The sequence below is a fragment of the Musa acuminata genome, chromosome BXJ2-6, assembly GCF_036884655.1.
Source record: "Musa acuminata AAA Group cultivar baxijiao chromosome BXJ2-6, Cavendish_Baxijiao_AAA, whole genome shotgun sequence".
NCBI classification, from domain to species: domain Eukaryota; kingdom Viridiplantae; phylum Streptophyta; class Magnoliopsida; order Zingiberales; family Musaceae; genus Musa; species Musa acuminata.
In genome coordinates this window covers 45079114-45097349 of record NC_088343.1, presented here as the reverse complement: position 1 = coordinate 45097349, position 18236 = coordinate 45079114, and the positions used below count along the sequence as shown (strand labels likewise).

At 44.0% G+C, this 18236-nt stretch overlaps 3 protein-coding genes across 7 annotated transcripts; 2 read left to right on the top strand and 1 right to left on the bottom strand.

The window, feature by feature from the left end:
* Window positions 1-223: 223 nt before the first annotated feature.
* On the top strand, window positions 224-6702 carry LOC135581636 (brassinosteroid LRR receptor kinase BRI1-like). 4 transcript variants are annotated; one of them, XM_065115066.1, is made up of 4 exons: window positions 224-3794; window positions 5844-6048; window positions 6180-6296; window positions 6371-6702. In XM_065115066.1, the coding sequence occupies exon 1, from the start codon at window positions 363-365 to the stop codon at window positions 3732-3734; it is 3372 nt and encodes a 1123-aa protein (XP_064971138.1). In that variant the 5' UTR covers window positions 224-362; the 3' UTR covers window positions 3735-3794; window positions 5844-6048; window positions 6180-6296; window positions 6371-6702. The 4 variants fall into 4 exon arrangements, with proteins under 4 accessions (XP_064971138.1, XP_064971137.1, XP_064971136.1 ...); XM_065115065.1 differs by having other exon boundaries at window positions 5844-6090; window positions 6382-6702; XM_065115064.1 differs by having other exon boundaries at window positions 5844-6090.
* A 4511-nt stretch (window positions 6703-11213) lies between these two features.
* On the bottom strand, window positions 11214-13612 carry LOC135615952 (tryptophan aminotransferase-related protein 4-like). Its single transcript, XM_065115068.1, has 5 exons — window positions 13311-13612; window positions 12859-13156; window positions 12377-12642; window positions 11685-11971; window positions 11214-11596 (listed from the first exon to the last, which is right to left on the bottom strand). The coding sequence occupies exons 1-5, from the start codon at window positions 13610-13612 to the stop codon at window positions 11388-11390; spliced, it is 1362 nt and encodes a 453-aa protein (XP_064971140.1). The 3' UTR covers window positions 11214-11387.
* Window positions 13613-14693: 1081 nt separating this feature from the next.
* On the top strand, window positions 14694-18203 carry LOC135615951 (cytokinin riboside 5'-monophosphate phosphoribohydrolase LOG7-like). Of its 2 annotated transcripts, XM_065115063.1 has the most exons (7): window positions 14705-14905; window positions 15284-15381; window positions 15539-15569; window positions 16472-16574; window positions 16682-16752; window positions 17390-17533; window positions 17970-18203. In XM_065115063.1, exons 1-7 carry the CDS (start codon window positions 14756-14758, stop codon window positions 18042-18044), a joined length of 672 nt encoding a protein of 223 aa, XP_064971135.1. In that variant the 5' UTR covers window positions 14705-14755; the 3' UTR covers window positions 18045-18203. The 2 variants fall into 2 exon arrangements, with proteins under 2 accessions (XP_064971133.1, XP_064971135.1); XM_065115061.1 differs by lacking the exon at window positions 17970-18203 and having other exon boundaries at window positions 14694-14905; window positions 17390-17956.
* The last annotated feature ends 33 nt before the right edge of the window (window positions 18204-18236 follow it).

Genomic DNA, 18236 nt, shown 5'->3' with positions numbered 1-18236 from the left:
AGAAAACCGTCACATTCTCCTAATTCACATGACGTATATAACGGATAGAAAAAAAACACACGATATGTATAACGATAGATGCAAAGCATACGCCAATATTGTTATTTTTCTGCAAGGACGGACATACTGACGTGGCAAATGAGGACGGGGAGCTTCTCGGTGAGCGATACCGATGTGTCGTCACCTAAGTCGTAACGTTGTCGCATCCCAAGTCGGGCAGCATCGGTACAAACACCTCGTCCCCTTCCTCCCTCCCAAACTTCCCCTCTCTCTCTCTCTCTCTCTCTCTCTGTGCCGTTGCGCGAGTCCAACACCCTCTCCAATGACTCAAGTCCAACATTGAGGAGAACCCAGTCGACGCCATGAGGGGTGTTGAGCTCCGCCGCTGCTCCTTCCTCCGCCTCGCTTGCTTCCTCAGCCTCCTCGTCGCTATCAGATCGAGCGACGCCGGAGACTTGGACCTCCTGATGTCGTTCAAGACTGCAGCAGCAAACCCCCAGCTGCTCCCGAGCTGGGATGCACTGCACGGTCCCTGCTCCTTCTCCGGCGTTACGTGCGGCGCGGGAGGCCGCGTCGTTGCCGTTGCGCTGCAGTCCGTTCCTCTCGGCGCAGAGTTCCGCGCGGTGTCGTCCTCCATCCTGGCCCTGGGAGGCCTCGTGAGCCTCTCCCTCCGCGCCGTCAACCTCACAGGGGACGTCGCTGGGGTCCGCTGTGGCGGCCGGCTCGCCGAGCTAGATCTTTCCGGCAATAGCCTCCAGGGCTCCATCGCCGACGTGGCCTCTCTCGCCGCGGCTTGCTCCGGGTTGAAGTCTCTCAACCTCTCCGGAAACTCTGTTGGTGTTCCACCTATGGCCGCGGGAGATAGTCCCGCGGCCGTCGGGTTCCAGCTCGAGACGCTTGACCTTTCCTTCAACAAGATCTCCGGCGAGTTCGACCTCCGGTGGCTCCTCTCCAACCTCGGTTCCCTCCGCCGCCTCGACCTGGTCGGAAGCCGCCTCTCCGGCGGGATACTGGCCATCACCAACTGCTCCTACCTTCAGCACCTGGACCTCTCGTACAGCGGCCTCTCCGGCGTGATCGGCGACGGGGTCTTCGGCCACTGCCGAAGCTTGGCCTACCTGAATCTCTCTTCCAACCACTTTACCGGTACTCTCCCCTCCGACCTCTCCTCTTGCACTTCCTTGAGAACCCTCAGCCTCTCCAACAACAACTTCTCCGGCGAGTTACCCGTCGAAACTCTGACCTCGATGCCGTACCTCGCGATCCTCGAGTTCGCCTTCAACGACGTCAATGGCAGCCTAGGGGACTCGATCACGAGGATGCCGATGCTCGAAGTGCTCGACCTGAGCTCGAACCGGTTGTCGGGATCGATCCCCTCGGAGCTTTGCCCGAACCCGAGCTTCGCCTTGAATACGCTCGACCTCCAGAACAACCAGCTCACTGGTGGCATCCCGGAGTCTCTGAGAAATTGCACCAACCTCGTAACCCTCGATCTCAGCCTCAACTACCTCACCGGAGCCATTCCTTCAGGTCTGGGCTCGCTGCCTTCCCTCCGTGATCTGATCATGTGGCAGAACTTGCTCGAGGCAGAGATCCCGCCGGAGCTTGTCAACCTCCGATCCCTTGAGAACCTCATCCTCGACAACAATGGCCTCAACGGTTCGATCCCTGCTGGGCTCGTCAACTGCACCAATTTGAACTGGCTCTCTTTGTCGAGCAATCACTTGAGTGGAACGATCCCCCCGTGGATCGGGCAGCTTCATAACTTGGCCATTCTCAAGCTCGGTAACAACTCCTTCTCCGGCCCTATTCCGCCGGAGCTCGGAGACTGCAAGAGCTTGGTATGGCTGGACCTCAACAATAACCAGCTCAGTGGATCGATTCCGCCGACCCTGGCGAAACAGTCCGGCAAAATCGCGGTGGGCTTGGTCACCGGCGAGCCGTACGTGTACCTGAAGAATGACGGGACCAGTGGATGCCGTGGGACAGGTAATCTCCTTGAGTTCGCTGGCATCCGGCCGGAGGACCTTGACCGGTTGCCTAGCCGGCGGTTCTGTAACTTCACCAGGGTTTACAAGGGTCTCACACAGTACACCTTCAACAACAATGGCTCGATGCTCTTCCTCGACCTTTCTTTCAACCAGTTGACCGGCCAGATTCCCAAGGAGCTCGGCAATATGTACTATCTTCTGATCCTGAACCTTGGCCACAACTTCCTCTCAGGTTTGATACCTACGGACTTGGGGAGCCTGCGATATGTAGCCGTGTTGGATCTTTCTCATAATGCTCTTGAGGGACCAATCCCTTCGTCCTTCTCAGGCCTTGCTATGTTGGCTGAGATTGATCTCTCGAACAATGAGCTTAATGGATCAATTCCTGAGCTAGGTCAGTTGGCAACCTTCCCACGGTACCGATATGAGAACAATTCAGGCCTTTGCGGGTTTCCTCTCCCATCTTGCGAGGACATCCCTGGTGCGAATTCGAGCACCCAACATCAGAAGTCCAACCGGAGGCAAGCCTCTCTTGCCGGGAGTGTTGCTATGGGATTGCTCTTCTCTCTGTTCTGCATTTTTGGTTTGATCATAATCGCAGTGGAGAGTAAGAAACGACAGAAGAAGAAAGATAGCAGTAACTGCTCGCGGGACATCTACTTTGACAGCCGATCTCACTCTGGCACTGCCAATTCAAATTGGAAGCTTACAGCAACTAAGGATGCCTTGGTTATCAACCTTGCCACCTTCGAGATGCCTCTCAGAAAGCTCTGTTTCGCCGACCTGGTTGAGGCCACCAATGGCTTCCATAATGATAGCCTAATTGGTTCTGGTGGATTCGGTGATGTTTATAAAGCCCAGCTGAAGGATGGCAGTGTTGTTGCCATCAAGAAACTGATTCATGTGAGCGGGCAAGGTGACCGTGAGTTCACAGCTGAGATGGAGACCATTGGAAGGATCAAGCACCGCAACCTAGTTCCGCTGTTGGGCTACTGCAAAGTTGGAGAAGAACGACTTTTAGTGTACGAGTACATGAAATTTGGGAGTCTAGAAGATGTCTTGCATGACGGGAACAAGGTTGGAATCAAGCTGAACTGGGCAGCCAGGAGGAAGATAGCCGTGGGGGCAGCTAGAGGTTTAGCATTCCTACACCACAACTGCATTCCTCACATTATTCACAGAGATATGAAGTCCAGCAATGTTCTTCTTGATGAGAATTTAGAAGCTAGAGTCTCAGATTTTGGGATGGCAAGACTGATGAGTGCAGTGGACACGCATCTGAGCGTGTCCGCACTAGCAGGCACCCCTGGCTATGTTCCACCTGAGTATTACCAGAGCTTTCGTTGCACCACCAAGGGAGATGTTTACAGCTATGGTGTTGTCTTGCTCGAGCTGCTCACTGGGAGGCGGCCGACGGACTCGATGGACTTTGGTGACAACAACTTGGTGGGGTGGGTCAAGCAGCACTCCAAACTAAGAATAAGTGATGTCTTCGACCCAGAGTTATTGAAGGAGGATCCCTCTCTTGAACTTGAGCTCTTAGAGCATCTTAAGATCGCTTGTTCCTGCCTTGATGATCGGCCATTGCGTCGACCAACCATGCTAAGGGTGATGACAATGTTCAAGGAGATACAGGCAGGTTTGTCCATGAACGCCACATCTTCTGCCCCAGCAGCCTCAATGGATGGTGGCTTCTATGAGGGGGATATGAGCTTGAAGGAGAGCAAAGAAGAGAAGGATTAGAGCTGGAGATGAATTCAAGAAGGAAATATACTTCCCACATGAAGGAGCTGATTTCATTCAGTAAGGCTCCCCAAACACCATTTTGGCCTTTTCCTTGGCAGCAGTATGAGAAAAATTTTCCCTGTAGCTTCATTGTAGATCATATTATATATCTATAAAACAAGGTTGTTTTCTCCCTTTCCTTTTCGTTCATATATGTTGTTCTAGTCTTGTCACAAGTTCTGTACATAAAAAGTGAATTTTTTTTTTGTCTAGAATTACTTTGTCCGAAATTTGATTACACAATAGTTCTGTTAGCTTCATCTGCATCACAGAATACTTCTAGTGAGAATACTCAAATCTGTGTATCTTCATTCCTTGCCAATTTTATTGGCTTGAGGAGCGAGAGACAAGTGACCGAGTACCACTACACCATGACTGGACTGACTCACTTTTTCTAGTAAAATTAGCTGAAATTCTTATTAACACATCGTAGTGAATATAATTGTTAACAGGGCTATTATGAACTAGTTTGAGAAAAGTACTTTGGTTCTTTTTGGCTCTTGATCTAAGTTGTTTAAAATTTCAAAATTGACTGTTGTCATTAGCAGTCGCTTTGGATTCTTTTTTTTGTTAAATAGGTCATCTACCTACCACATATATTCACCATATTTTTCCATATGGTGTATGCTTTAAATGCTTCGAGTGCTAGTCCACTAAGTCTAGCATGTGCACTTTTCCGTTAGAAAATTGGCTTCCAGCTTTTGCCTCAACACTTGTTCAATCCAGAAACCTAAGAACTCCTCAGGAAATCAAAACTTACAACTGCCATGCGTCAAAGGATTGTTTAAAGATTATGTCACTGTCCATTTATCTCTATCAAACCACTAGGAGATATGAAGATTTTGTCATTGTCCAAGTATCTTGTGACCATTAAACATTGCAAGCCATAGTGAGTTATAAAATAAAACACACCAAATTGTTGAATGATATGCTATTTAGTACTGCTGGCATCACAACTATGACAAATGTTTAATCAACAGATCCAAGCTGTAGTGATTCACTCTTGCTGTGATTTTACTTGCTCATCTATTGGAGCTTCATTGATCTGTTGATTGTCGATGATCGCTAGGGATGTTCTTGGCAGAAGACTAAGCTAGAAAAAGCACAGCAGAGATTAAGCTATAAAGTGGAAGAAGATAAAGATGCACTTTAGGTAGATCAAAAAGTGAGATTTGAGTACATAAAAGAGAATACTATTTAGGTAAGAAGCCTAAGTTTTCCTCTTTAGATATACAAGTTAGATTTCAGAGGTTTGATCTCAGAAACAGTGACATAAATATTGTGCTCTGATTGGGAATGGCCAACTAGAATAATGAAAGTTAATATTTATTGAGAAAAGTTTCCATAAGATAGACAAGTGGAGAGAAGCTAATTGATATAAACATGCAAATGTTGTTGTAACCATGAACTCATGAGTGGAGGGCCCTCTGCAAAAGTAAGAAAGTTTTAATTGAGGTGGTTAAAGACGTTGCAGGAACAAGGACCACTAAAGCAATCTTTACATCAATCATTGCCAAACATGGCTCCATCCATTTACCAAATGGAGTGTAATGAGTTCCATTAGTTGTTCAATAGAGATCATAGATGATGCAAACACAGTCTCTCTGAAAAGAATTCTGAAATGTGGGACATTCTAATAATTTACGATGAGAAGCAGCAACCCTTTTTTCTGAATGAGGATGCCCATCTGGGACTAGACTTTGCATCATCATGGGTGTTGTGGTGTAAGGGTGAATCTTTGCAATCTATAAAGTTCCACCCTGTAGTTAGCAAACAAGGAGTGTCATGATGTGTTGGGCCCTAGGAAGCATTATGTTGTTCTAAGACCACCATTGCCCCTTCAGATAAAAGGATATGAAAGACATAGGACATTTCAATCATAATGCACTTGATGGTCTACTGTGCAGCACTGGAAGGCCATGAGATTAATCTTCTAAGGATGAATCATGAATGAACAAAAAGCATCTACTTATATTCAAAAATGTCCTTTTATGACACTATGATTGATGAGTTTCTAATATAATGGCTGTCCTCAGTACTTGACGCTGATATCATTGCCTTCTACAGGAATAAAAAGACATTACACATGGGAACCAAGGATTTTTGAACCTTGTCTTGTAGATAAATGATGATGCATGCATCGTGGCAGTTATTTTGAGCTTATTCATGGAGTCCATGGCTGTTCTCCCCAAATTCATGTGCGCTAATTGGTGTAGACATCCTTAACTACTTGATGGAGACGAAAGGAGGATGATAGAACCGGAACTACAGTGTATCGATTTGATTAATTTCTACTTCATGCACATGATTCGAGGTTTTCTTTTGATAAAAATCACGTGCTTATCGATCAAATGAGTCCTTTTATGTTAATTGTTGTTCTTGACTATGAATGAAATTATGCAGGCAAAGCATTGGGAGAACACATAGGTTCATGGAAGTCACAAAGTAGCAGTTTTTGAGAGGCCAAGATAAAGCACAAGATTTGAGAGCTGGAGGGAGCAAAGAGCAGCAAATTGCACGGTAAGTTGGAACATCACCGTAGTTCTCCGTTCTTCTAATCGAAATTTGAGGTGAGGAGATGTACTGATGCCCAGGATGATCACAGTGAGTGGATAAGCATAAAAAACTGTGGATAAAACAATGGCTGCACCTACAGCTCGCTTCCATGGCACGGGGTGCGGCACAAGGGCGTGCTGATGGGGAGGGTTTGCCCCCCTACCAACCCTGCAGGGTCTCCTTCAGGCAGGAGGCCGTCACCATCCTGCTTCAACTCTTTGTTCATGGAGGCAGCTGGTGCCTCCAGTCTTGTTCATGAGTGCCATGGATCACCTAAATGTCTCATGGTGATTAAATCTTTAGGCCCCAATGATTTCGATGAGGTAATTTTGTTTTTCTTAAAATAAATTGCACTTGGATTTGATTGTTATTACCCTTTACTAATTTGCAGAAGAGGTATAATTTCCTATATCTGTTCATCATAATTTTTTTTGGAAAAAAAAATAGTAGATGGATTAGAGATTAGTATAATCTTACCGGTAGATTATACTAAGCAATCTAAGGTTTTGGATTGGAATGATGTTTGACTTGGTAGCTCAGATACAACTTTGATTGAATGAGGATCAAGTCAATATACAGTTACAGTTAAGTGAAGGTTAAATTTCTTGTGAAAAATGAATAGGTGTTGGTTCTCATCTCTCTACTACAACTTCCTATTAACTTTGTGTGGTGGAGTTCCACACGTGTACATCATCTTCCCTTAGATAAATAGGCATATAGAAAGAGAGAGGTGGATGCTGGCTGTGCCCACGTGCATGGGGGAGCAGGAAGCCCGCGTCCCTTTCTCTCTTTATAGAGAGAAGTATAAAGAGAACCACCTGAGCAGTATCATCCGTGACCTAATAAGTCGGGTTTGGGTTCGAACCCGGACCGGACTGGGTCGGTTGTTCAGTCCTGCAATTTGGACGGTAGCTGATGCAACGGGGCCCAGGATGACGTGCACCATCTCGGAGACGATGGTGATAGAGACTGACGGGCTGACGGTTCACTGTCACAGGACAATTATTAGGTGGGTTGGTGGGTCCGGACCGGGCCCGGTCCAACCCGGCCGGGTCCCAAAGGAGGACAACAAGGACGGGCCCATGTACACCGTAGAGGAGTAGACCACGATCTGCTCGTGGGTCGTGCAGCCTCACATGATGTAGATAAGGCCATCTTCTACCCTGTAGGACAAACAAAGCCTCTGCTCCTTGGCAACGTACTCATGTCTACATAGTACTACTATTTGCATAGTATTAAGCATGCTTTGCTTGTAATAACAAAATACAAGCTGGTGTCTAATTGTTCTCAAGTGTAAAAAGGAAAGCAATAGTATTAGGCATTGGATGAATATATAGCTGCGTTGTTTGTGTGTGTGTATCTGAGAGAGAAAGGATTTATAGAAAAGAGAGAAAGAAAATGGTTTTCTTATGCTGGAGCTGAAGACACTTCTGTAATATGAACTCTTTTTCTTGCCAAATTGAGTGTTTGTGCAGAGTTCGAAAACTTATTATATGCATTCTACAGGAACAAACTTTATCTTTATCATAGATCTACTTAGCCCAACCAATAATTTGAATTCCAAGTGACTCAGTTTATCCTGTTATTAGATTTAAGTAGGAAAATTCTTTTATAAGGATGTAGTCTTTTATAAACTTGTGTGGTGCATTGTCTTGAGTGGAGACACAAAGTATTTCTGTACATCTTTAATTCTGGTATATCATTCATTTTCTTGTACAAAAAGGATAGCTCCTGTGCACTAAATGTCTTTTTGTCGCACTGTAACTTTTTTTTTACCTGCTATAGTGCTTTGGCCCTCTGTTTCTATCACAGCCTTTATGTTTTGAGTTGTCAGTCCTTATCTTCTTTACTGCTTCATCTTGGTTGGTGTATTTTTTAGTGCTCTGTCCTTTTACAGGTCCCACCACTGTCCCCTGGCTTTATTGCTAAAGATGAAGATGAAAATGAGTAAAAGATTAGATTCTCTGTGAGAGAACCAACCAAATTGTCTTCTTTGCATACTTGATGGAGTTGCTTCTAGATGGAATTATAACAATCAATAACTTCAAAACAAAATTAAAGTTAATGAATGGTTAATGCCCAAGTAATGCCTGGAACATTTTCAATTGCAACTGCAATTAATACCAAGGACTGCATTCTCCAAGTTTTTAACTAGCTCATTTAATGCTTCTAGGAAAACTAAGTCTGATATCCATAATTTATTATTTTCTTTATGGAACACTAATTCTTTTTTTTTTCTCTTCCTCTTTAGTTATATGTTCCATGGACTGGTTAGATTCATCATGGGTTCTTTGTTTTCCTGTCTCTCTTCTGACCCAGCCTTTCCAATGTGTGATTTTTCATTCATCACAGCAAGGAGGATCACTTGTGAAGATGGTTAACATAAGACAACTCTAAGATCATGGAACCACCAAGTTTACAGCTGATTAACACTCTGTGTCACATTCATTAAACCTAATCTTTGTCTTATATTTTTTTTCTGCTTCTGATACCTAATGCCTGTCCTACTGAGAACTAAGAAGTCTGCTTGGTTCAACCTATTTTTCTCATTCCTTAATAAATCCTGATAGCACCTCATACGGGAGACCAGAATCACAATTTTGAAGAAACTTGAGAAATAAATTAAAATTTCTCATAGAAGAAGCTAAATGCTATCATATTTCTTTCCATATTTCATCATTTTTTTTTCATTGAATAAACACATTTCTGATCTCCTTCTGAAAGTGACAGTCCAAGGCTCCAAAATCCAGCTCAGGCTTATCTGTGGAGTGGGACATAATGGAGCATGTCATGTGTGGTGCCAACCAAGAAGAAAGCTCACCCACATCTTCCATGCACATTCTCCACCACTTGACATTTAGAATCAATTCTTTATATCAACCAACCAACAAAGATGGCCAAGCAATTCTTCATGACCTTTACTTGCTACTTGATCAATGGAAGGTCTCTGTATGTATCAGAATGAACAAAGAAACAACTGTTAGAATTCCCTCCCATCTCTCTCTCTCTCTCTCTCTCTCTCTCTCTCTCCCCAACACACACACACACATTACTTTAGCCTATAAGCAAGTTGCTTGTAAATTGTCTAGTTTGCAAGTAAACCAAGTGTTTGACAAAATGCCCATCAATATGTACAACAAGTTTGTTGGGTATGTTTCCCGCTGTACTTGCAGGTAGATGTTGAATTCTGGGATTCTGCCAAGGTGTTGCATCAGCTGGAGCTTCATGTAATGTGGCACCAGATCATCAACAAGTCTCCCTAAACTATCAGATGTACTGGTCAAGATGGGTCAATCCTACATCAAATCATATACCAATTCAAATTATGAAGTTGGACTTATGAAGCTGCATCTCAATTCAAATTATGAAGTCAAGACAACTTCTATTGTCTATGAGGAGTGTAAACTCTTATCAATAAAAGGAAGCATTCGCTTTCATCATGAACTTCCCTATCAATTTGTGCTGTTTTGCAGCGGAAGATGGCTTTAAGAGTTGATAGAATGTAACTGCAAGCAAAGAGATTCTCCAATATGGAAAACAACAGTCTTTTCCTCTCAGCAGCAGCCAATCCCCACTAAGAAATCAGTGGATTCCTCAACGGGTTTTCAAGGGGTGCAAGAGAGATCGATGGGTGATCATCCAGCACAAATTGGGAGATGCATTGGCCATATTGATGGAGGTGACAATGTCTCAGGATGCGCATTTCATCAAACACCTTCGTTGTGGGCCACTGGATCACGTTGTTGTTTTCTGGGAATAAGCCCGGCCCATTTAAAGCTAAAAACGTGTTGTTATGTTAACCACCTCAGCCGCGACGAGCAGCGGGGTGTTTCGGCTCGGCCGTGTCGAGAAACATATAAACCTCTACCGTGGTGAAATTTCTCGGTCGAAATGCATCCGCTCGCCGTCCACGAGACATGGGCTTGTTGCCACGCCTCCGCTCCTCCCCTCGAAGATGATGATGGTGTTCTGGAAGAGTGGCCACGTAGGGAAGGCCCAAAGAATCCAGGTCTCCGGCAACGCAGTGCTGTCCGTACTCCTCGACTCGTGCCGCTTGGATTCTGCCTCGAAGTTGTTCGCCGAAATGCCTCCGGCGAGTGCGAGGTCCTACACGGCGATGATCGATCGATTCGCGTTACGGAGGCGCGGTGTCTGTTTGATTCCAGTCCTTCGGGCGCCGGAACGTGTTCTCGTGGGCAGCCATGATGTCTTGCTCTGCGTAGAACGATGAGCCCCTCCGCGTTGTGAGGCTCTTCGAGAATCCCTACGGGATCTCTTTGAGTAGTACTGTGCTAAAATCTTGTGGTTGCTTACGATCTCTAGTGGCCACAAAGCGGATCCATTCTTTGACAATGAAGCTTTTGGGTGGGGAAGGAAAAGGATCGATCTTTGTTTCAGAATGCTCGTACCTCAAATTGGACTTGCTTTGACTTGAAGGATTCAGAAGAAATAGAACTACTCTATCAGATCGAAGGATGTTGGCAGTGATTGATCCATTATATTCACATTGGAGATACAGACAGTAGAGTGATATGGATTACTTCTCTCGAGGCTAAAGATGTTGAAGGGCAACTCTGGGAGATGAGAATGAAGAACAGAAGTTGAAATGGTGTGATTCAATTATCAATGCTGAAAAGTGATTCTGCTCACTTCACCAGTTCTATTACAAGGATGCCGTAAATGACATCAAATCTAAGGAGATTGAGTCTTCAAAATGGACTCAGTTGAGCAAGCCTGAAGGAGAGGTAGGTGCACAAACCTTGTACTTATGTCACTGGAGAATTATTATGCTGGTATTCCATGGAACAATCTTTTGGGTTATCCTACATCTTCATATATGGCCATTTACACTCACTTTGATCACATAGGTGTCATAAAATATGTTAACAAAATACAAGTCATTGCTGAATAAACCAGTTTTTATTTGTCCAAGCATGATACAATCTAGTTTGATAAACCGAGGATCTCATAGTTGCTAGCTAATATGAGCAAGCGATACAACAACAAAGATGCATGAATACAAGTACTGACACTCCTGATTTCTTGTTCAGGGTCTCACAAGGATGCAATCAACTCCTTGGATAAGAGAGCCTCCATCCTCATCGTCAACAAATCAAAGTCATCTTCTGTCTTAACAAGGCTTAGGCGTGTGTAATGGCTGTTGGCTTCAAAGAGTGTACCAGAGCGCGAGGTGATGCCCGATGTCTTAAGCACAGAATAGCAGTCCTTGTCTTCCTCCGTCTCGCACTTTAGCCAAGCATAAGCTGCATGATTGAGTGTTAGTAATATCTAAAAACTGCTTCAGTAATCCTTCTTAAGGGAAGATGGTAGCTTTTTTTTCCTCATTATTACCTGGAGATGGGTCTCGGATCCTTTTGAAGTAGTTGCAATAACGAGGAAGGAGTGGTTGGATAGAGAAACGATTGGAAGAGGAGACGAGCTTATGCAATTTGCTCCACCTTGTCTTCAGTGTCTTGTAACCAAATTCGAAAATGCCTCCTCCTTTTCCCATCTCTGCTATCACCACTCTGATGAGCTTCAGAACTCTTAGTTGGACATCACAAGAAACAACCATGGTGTTCAAAGACATGTATTCTGCAGCTTTCTGGTATGTTTTCTGATCCTTTATTACTGCCCACCTACATCAGAGTGAAAATACAGCAACGAACTATATTATCATTTTTGCCTAATAAAAGAGATTGTTGCGTAATGATGCTATTTATTTAACCCTGATTAGCTTTTGGCTTTAGGACATTGTCAACTTGTCTACAAGATCGCTGGTGATTAATTTATTATCTTTGAAGGAAAAGAGAAAAACAATTGTTGTTACAATAAGTTTTTGCTCTGTTTCTTTCTAATGTTGATGTTTGTAGGCTATGGAGCAACAATTTATCAGAACTCAGTCACAGCTAGGATTTCCATCACTGCTTGTCCTCCAAGTCTTACTCAAGCCCAATAGGTGAAGCTGCAAGTATGTTACTGTTGCTTTAAACTAGGAGGTTTCATGGCACAGAATGCATTGAAGTGTATGAGGAGGAACATACCAAAGCCTGATACCAGCATGGCCTGAGATCTTGGAAATGGTAAACAGCATAATATCTTCATCTGCTGGAGCTGGAATTGATGAATAGTGAGGCCAAAAGTAGGCATGATCATGGATCACTGCCGATGCACCGAGAACAGATTGCTGCAAGAGCCCATCTGGGTCGTTCGGCGAAGTGACATACTCAATGATCTTTGTTGCAGGTGAGACTGATCCTTTCACATAATTAGATCTAATTCCTATACATTCATGTTGTCTTCTTCCAAACTGCAAATGAATACCAGAAGAAAGTATAACTTCATACTAACTTTATGGTCTCTGCATAAGCAATTGAAAGGTTGATCACTACACTAATCTTAGAATTGTGTTGTTACAGTGTTGTTCATGCTCAGCAAATTACATTTTCTGATAGGTTTGACTGATGTGTGTGCTGATGAATGTGTTTGAAGCTAAATAAGCTGTTGAGAATTGCAGGATACTTACTGGGTTGTGGGGAGCCGATGCAACGAGACATGCAGGGGATGAGGAGGCATTGTCGGCAGAGAGGGCGTGAACCAGAGCATGGAGGAGCTCGGCTACCTCTGATCCAAAGAGGATGAACTTTCCATCCGTGATTGCGTTCTCCGCAGCTTTGTGAAGGAGACGAACATGCCTGTCGAGCTCGGCGGAAATGAAGTCACCGCCCATGGTCTGAGAACTCATGCACTGCCATCCTGGAAATACGATCGAGCTGGTTGATGCATGCTGCTGCCAGTATGGCTCCAAAAACAATGGATCCTCACTGCGAAGGCAAGCAAGAATCACTCACTTGTTTCATGAGCTGATCAAACGCCATTGAGCCAAACAAGAACTTCTTCCTGTTCTTCTCTTAACGAGATTTGAATTATCGCGTCGGCGACGTTGATACCATGCAGAATTGGGAACGGGCGTCTCACCTGTCGGCGTCGGCGGGGCAGTCGAGCAGCAGCTGGGAGCAGTCGTCGCCGGAGTAGCACGCGTTGCACTCGCACGCGGGGAGACCTCCGCCGGCCAGAAAGGCGCGGCCGTGGCCGGAGCAGTCGATCGCGGCGACGGCCTCGGCGTCCCTGGCGGCGGAGCGAGCCCACCCGGGCGGCGGCTGGTGGCGGGACAGGACGAGGTAGCAGAAGAAGAAGACGTTGAGGAAGAGGGAAGCGTGGAGGAAGAGAAGGAGCTTCAGCCCCGGGCGCCGCCGCCCTCCACGTCTTGCCTCGTCCATTCACACCGCACACGCAGGAAGCCGCCGCCACCTTCGGCATCGATGGAATGGATTCTGCGACTCGTTTATTCCGAGAGAGAGAGAATCTCGAAAGAATATTACGCTGGGGAATATACCAGGTAATAATTGGCATGGTTAAAACGGGTCGGATTCTATAAAAGAAGTCCGAATCCGTTTCCTCTTTTGATCGGTTTATGAAATGTGATTGCAGTGAAGCGGGTGAGTTCCTATAACTTTATTCGAAAAGTAAATTATTCGCCTATAAATAAATCATAATTAGAACAGTCAACGTTTTCGTTTATTTGGGTGAATTAAGGCCGATTAATTAATTTAAACGAACTCGGACAGACGCCGCCAAAAAAAATCTGCATCCGAAGCAATCCGTCGGTCCATCGAATCCAGACAAAGTGAATTGGATCACATGTTGCGGGCGGCTATCGGGTCTGGTTCTTCTCGGGAAGCTAAAAAGGGGTCGCTCCGGAAGCGCATATCTCTGCACCGGAATTTAACACACGACATGACATGTCCTTCACGCAATTCAACATAATGATTGCAGCAGTCACTGTTGCTTCTCATATGCTGCCACCCTTCCACGGCATACGAAGTCACAGCGGGCGGTGCAGTGAACCGGACGAGGTCATCGACGTCGACCGCCGATTGCCCTCTCGTGAACCGGGTTCGGTTCGAACTCCGCGATTCACGGCCGCCAAGCTTGCCTGTCGAAAGTAGCGAATCGGCGCGAGTGATGTGTGGGATCCACCGATGGGGCCCTTGACCGGACCAATCGGGCGAGGGGTGGGCAGGGAGCGGTCAGGTTACAGACATGTGACTTCTTTCTCCGGTGGGTTTACGTAGCATTAAGACGTGAACAGTCGATTGTATATGACAAATCTGGAATTCATACCGAATACGTAGCCCTCTCATTTGTAGCAGCCCACAAAATACGCGGTGTTCTACTAGCGGACACCAGCCACTGTCCGCTATCGTCAACAAAACACACGTGATCCGCCGTCGAATCCACCATTATTTTCCTTCCTAGCTTTATCACCTCCCCCCTCCCCCTCTCCCTCTTCTATATAAAGAACGATGGTCTCGCTTTGAGATTCCCCACGATAGAGAGAAGGAGCTGAGAGGAGAACGGGAATGGAAGGGGAGAAAGGGAAGGAGGTTGAGGTTGCGGCGGTGGTGGAAGAGACCAGATCGAGGTTTAGAAAGATCTGCGTCTTCTGCGGGAACCAACCAGGGCGGAAGGCTATTTACCAGGAGGCCGCCATCGAGCTCGGAAGGCAGCTGGTAACGCAATCCATCCTTCCTCCGTTTCCAAAGACCACACCCAACACCCTAAACAAACCCAAGTTGTGACTCTCCCTCTCTCTCCCTCTCTTTCTTTCCAATCCCTCGTTTTATGATGGGTTTATGAGGATTCAGATGTTTATGTTCTTCCAAGAACTATGACTTTGGATTCTTGTTACCTTCTCGAGCTTTTCATCATCTGTAGCGGTAGCTGTTCTTTCTTTGCTTAGAACCCAGCTAAGGTCTTGCATGTAGTACTCATGTCCTTTCTTTTGCTCTCGGAGATAAGTCTTGGTTCCATGTACTTGCTTAGAACTCAGCTGCCTCCTTTTCCTCTATCATAATACATATACGACAGGTTAATTTGGTGTTGCATAGGTGGAGAGTGGCATCGATTTGGTGTATGGGGGAGGCAGCATAGGATTAATGGGCATCGTTTGCCAAGCAGTGCATGAAGGAGGCCGCCATGTCTTGGGGTATTCCCTCACGCCCAGTCATCCTCTTTCCTCGAAGCTCGCTCTCCTCCTTTTTTTTCCCCATGGTTTGGTCCATGACATGTGGATCGGTGGATGTATCTTTCTTATTCTCAAGCTGCTGCTTTGTTCATGTCTGTTTCCACTTGTGATTTGACAGGGTCATTAGCAAGTCCTCCATGGCAGGAGAGGTGAGTTCCTTGACCTTGTCTGCACCACTGAATTAATTATATATGATATATCTTAATTATGTATACCTTCTGCATCATGACAAGGTTTGATGTTCTTTGCAGTAGTAGTATGTAGATTTCGCAAGCTTTTGAAAGTACATGACTGTAGCTTGTTCCAGGAAACTGCATGTAGAGTTGTTTGCATTCTGGACTCTCCTTCCTTTTGTCTTTCTCAAACCATATGCTCATCTATGTCGTGCTCTCATGCATTCTTATAACTTGATTACTACCTACCTTTTTGATAGATATCCAAAGATCCTTTTCAGAAGAAAAGAAATGAAGATGAAAACCACATCAGTGTTGTGTGTTGTGATATTTTGTTGTGTTAGACTTGGTTAGTATTTTAGGGCACTAATTTGATTCAAAATTACTTACGGATTAGGATGATGATTAGAATTTTAAGTAAACAAATAATCCTTAATTAATTATGATTTATTTCTACAAATATCCTATGTATCTCAAAGTTTTGGAGAGACACAAGAGACAACACTTTGGGTGCTCATACAAATTTCTCTGGCAGATCAGAGGGTTGGGAAGTGAATTATGTAAGAGAAGTACAAGAGTTTTGGATTTGGGTTAAGTACTCGAGAGAAGAAAGAAAGATATTCTCTTCAATTTTTTCTCATATAGTAAAAATATTATGGCTAAGGGTTGTCGAACCACATAAATTTTATATTGACCTTTTAATGTATTCCTTGATTAATGATCTCCGAGATTTTTCTCTTGGTTTGAAAGCCTTCTCACCCCTACCAAATTGGAACCGATCACTATTGCCTGAGGTGTGGGTGGGTGATATTTCACTTTCCCTTCCGACTCTGCTAATTACATGTAGTGTTAACATTAGCTGCTTGATCTGATTGCAGTACATAACCAGTCAAACTGTCGGAGAAGTTCAAATTGTTTCCGACATGCATGAAAGGAAAGCTGAGACAGCTCGCCGAGCTGATGCCTTCATTGCATTGCCTGGTATCTATCATCTCTTCGTCTTTAGCTCCGAGTAGGTGAGCTCATGACAATTTGATGTGCCATTTTAGCCGTATCACCATCTCAATTCAAGCATTTATAATTCGTAGGTGGGTATGGAACGCTTGAAGAACTTCTTGAGGTTGTTACATGGGCTCAGCTGGGAATCCACAAGAAACCGGTAAAGCAAAGTTTTAGTTGATAGCAATTAGTATTTTTGTTCCAAATTAAAGACTTCATTTGTATATGATTATAATGATCCAAAGAGATACTAAAGCTTTCACATGATTTTATCGGAAAATGAGGAAAAGTTCGACCAAATTCGTGTTGCACACGTGATGAGAATTGTTCTTCTTCCTTTTTGCGAATAACAAAATCTGTGATCGAAGGCTTTTTTTTATTTACATGGCGATGTGACTCGAATAATAATATACTTGTGCACCCTAAGTGGATCATATTCAGTGCAATTGAGTATGACTTCAACAACATTAGTAGTCGTTGTCAACGCTATCGGCTTTATTAGGTGAGATGAGTTGCTTACTCTTTTTTTTTTTTTTTTTGTGACAAACGGTGTACAAGCAACTCCCAAAGATAAATGATTTGTCCTGATTATATGATTACATATTAACTTTGTTTTTTTGTTTTTGTAATATATGAAGACTGATTTTTTCTAGAGTAGGTAGTTATATTTGTATGATTGGACATGATAGAATAAGTAGCTCATTAATTTTGTTAAATCCAAAAATACTAAATCTCAAGTTCTCTATAAGTCAATCAAGGTCATTGCTCATTTCTTACTTGTTATCTATGGTTAACAGGTTGGGCTCTTAAACATCGATGGTTTTTACGATTCACTCTTGTTCTTCGTCGATATGGCTGTCGACGAAGGGTTCATCACTCGAGCTGCTCGCAACATCATCATATCTGCACCATCAGCCAAGGAACTCATCAGAAAGTTTGAGGTGACTTTATCATCATCCTTCTTCTTGAACTCTTTTTGGGTGAAACCTTTGGCTGATGAGGTGCAAAATGATTTAATAACATTCATGTATCATCCTTCAATCGATTAAAACAATAATCTTCGTGGGACTCGATGGAAAAGGTACAGTTTCATTTTGACATGGAGAACCTGAGAATTCGATCTTCCAAGAGATGGATGCTTTTCGGAATGACATCTTTACGATGAGGAGTCCAACGTAGTTATGGCAATATTCCTAAAATAAAAATATTTCGATGAATATTCTTACCTCGAGCGCATGGTGATTGATTCTTATTAACCGGGCTTTATGTGTCGATTGATTTTGAATATCGATCATATCGTATCATATCAACTCATATAATTTTGTTTTATGGAGACTTCTCTTCTTAAAATCCTTCACATTCAAATATGTTTTACAGGAATATGTTTCAGAGTATGAAACAAATTTGGTGTGGGATACCGAGAAGGAGCCTCTTGAAGTCAGTCATCTCTGAACCAGAAACAGACATGGCTTGATGACATCTCTGATTTTTTTTGACCTCATCCTGCTTTTGAAACTAACAATGCACACTTATCTTTTCTGTAAACATGAAAAGAAAATATGATTGTTGGTTGGAGAGCAAATGATCCATTATGTTCTGCACCTATTTGTACATTTGTTTTGGATAAACTATATATATATATAT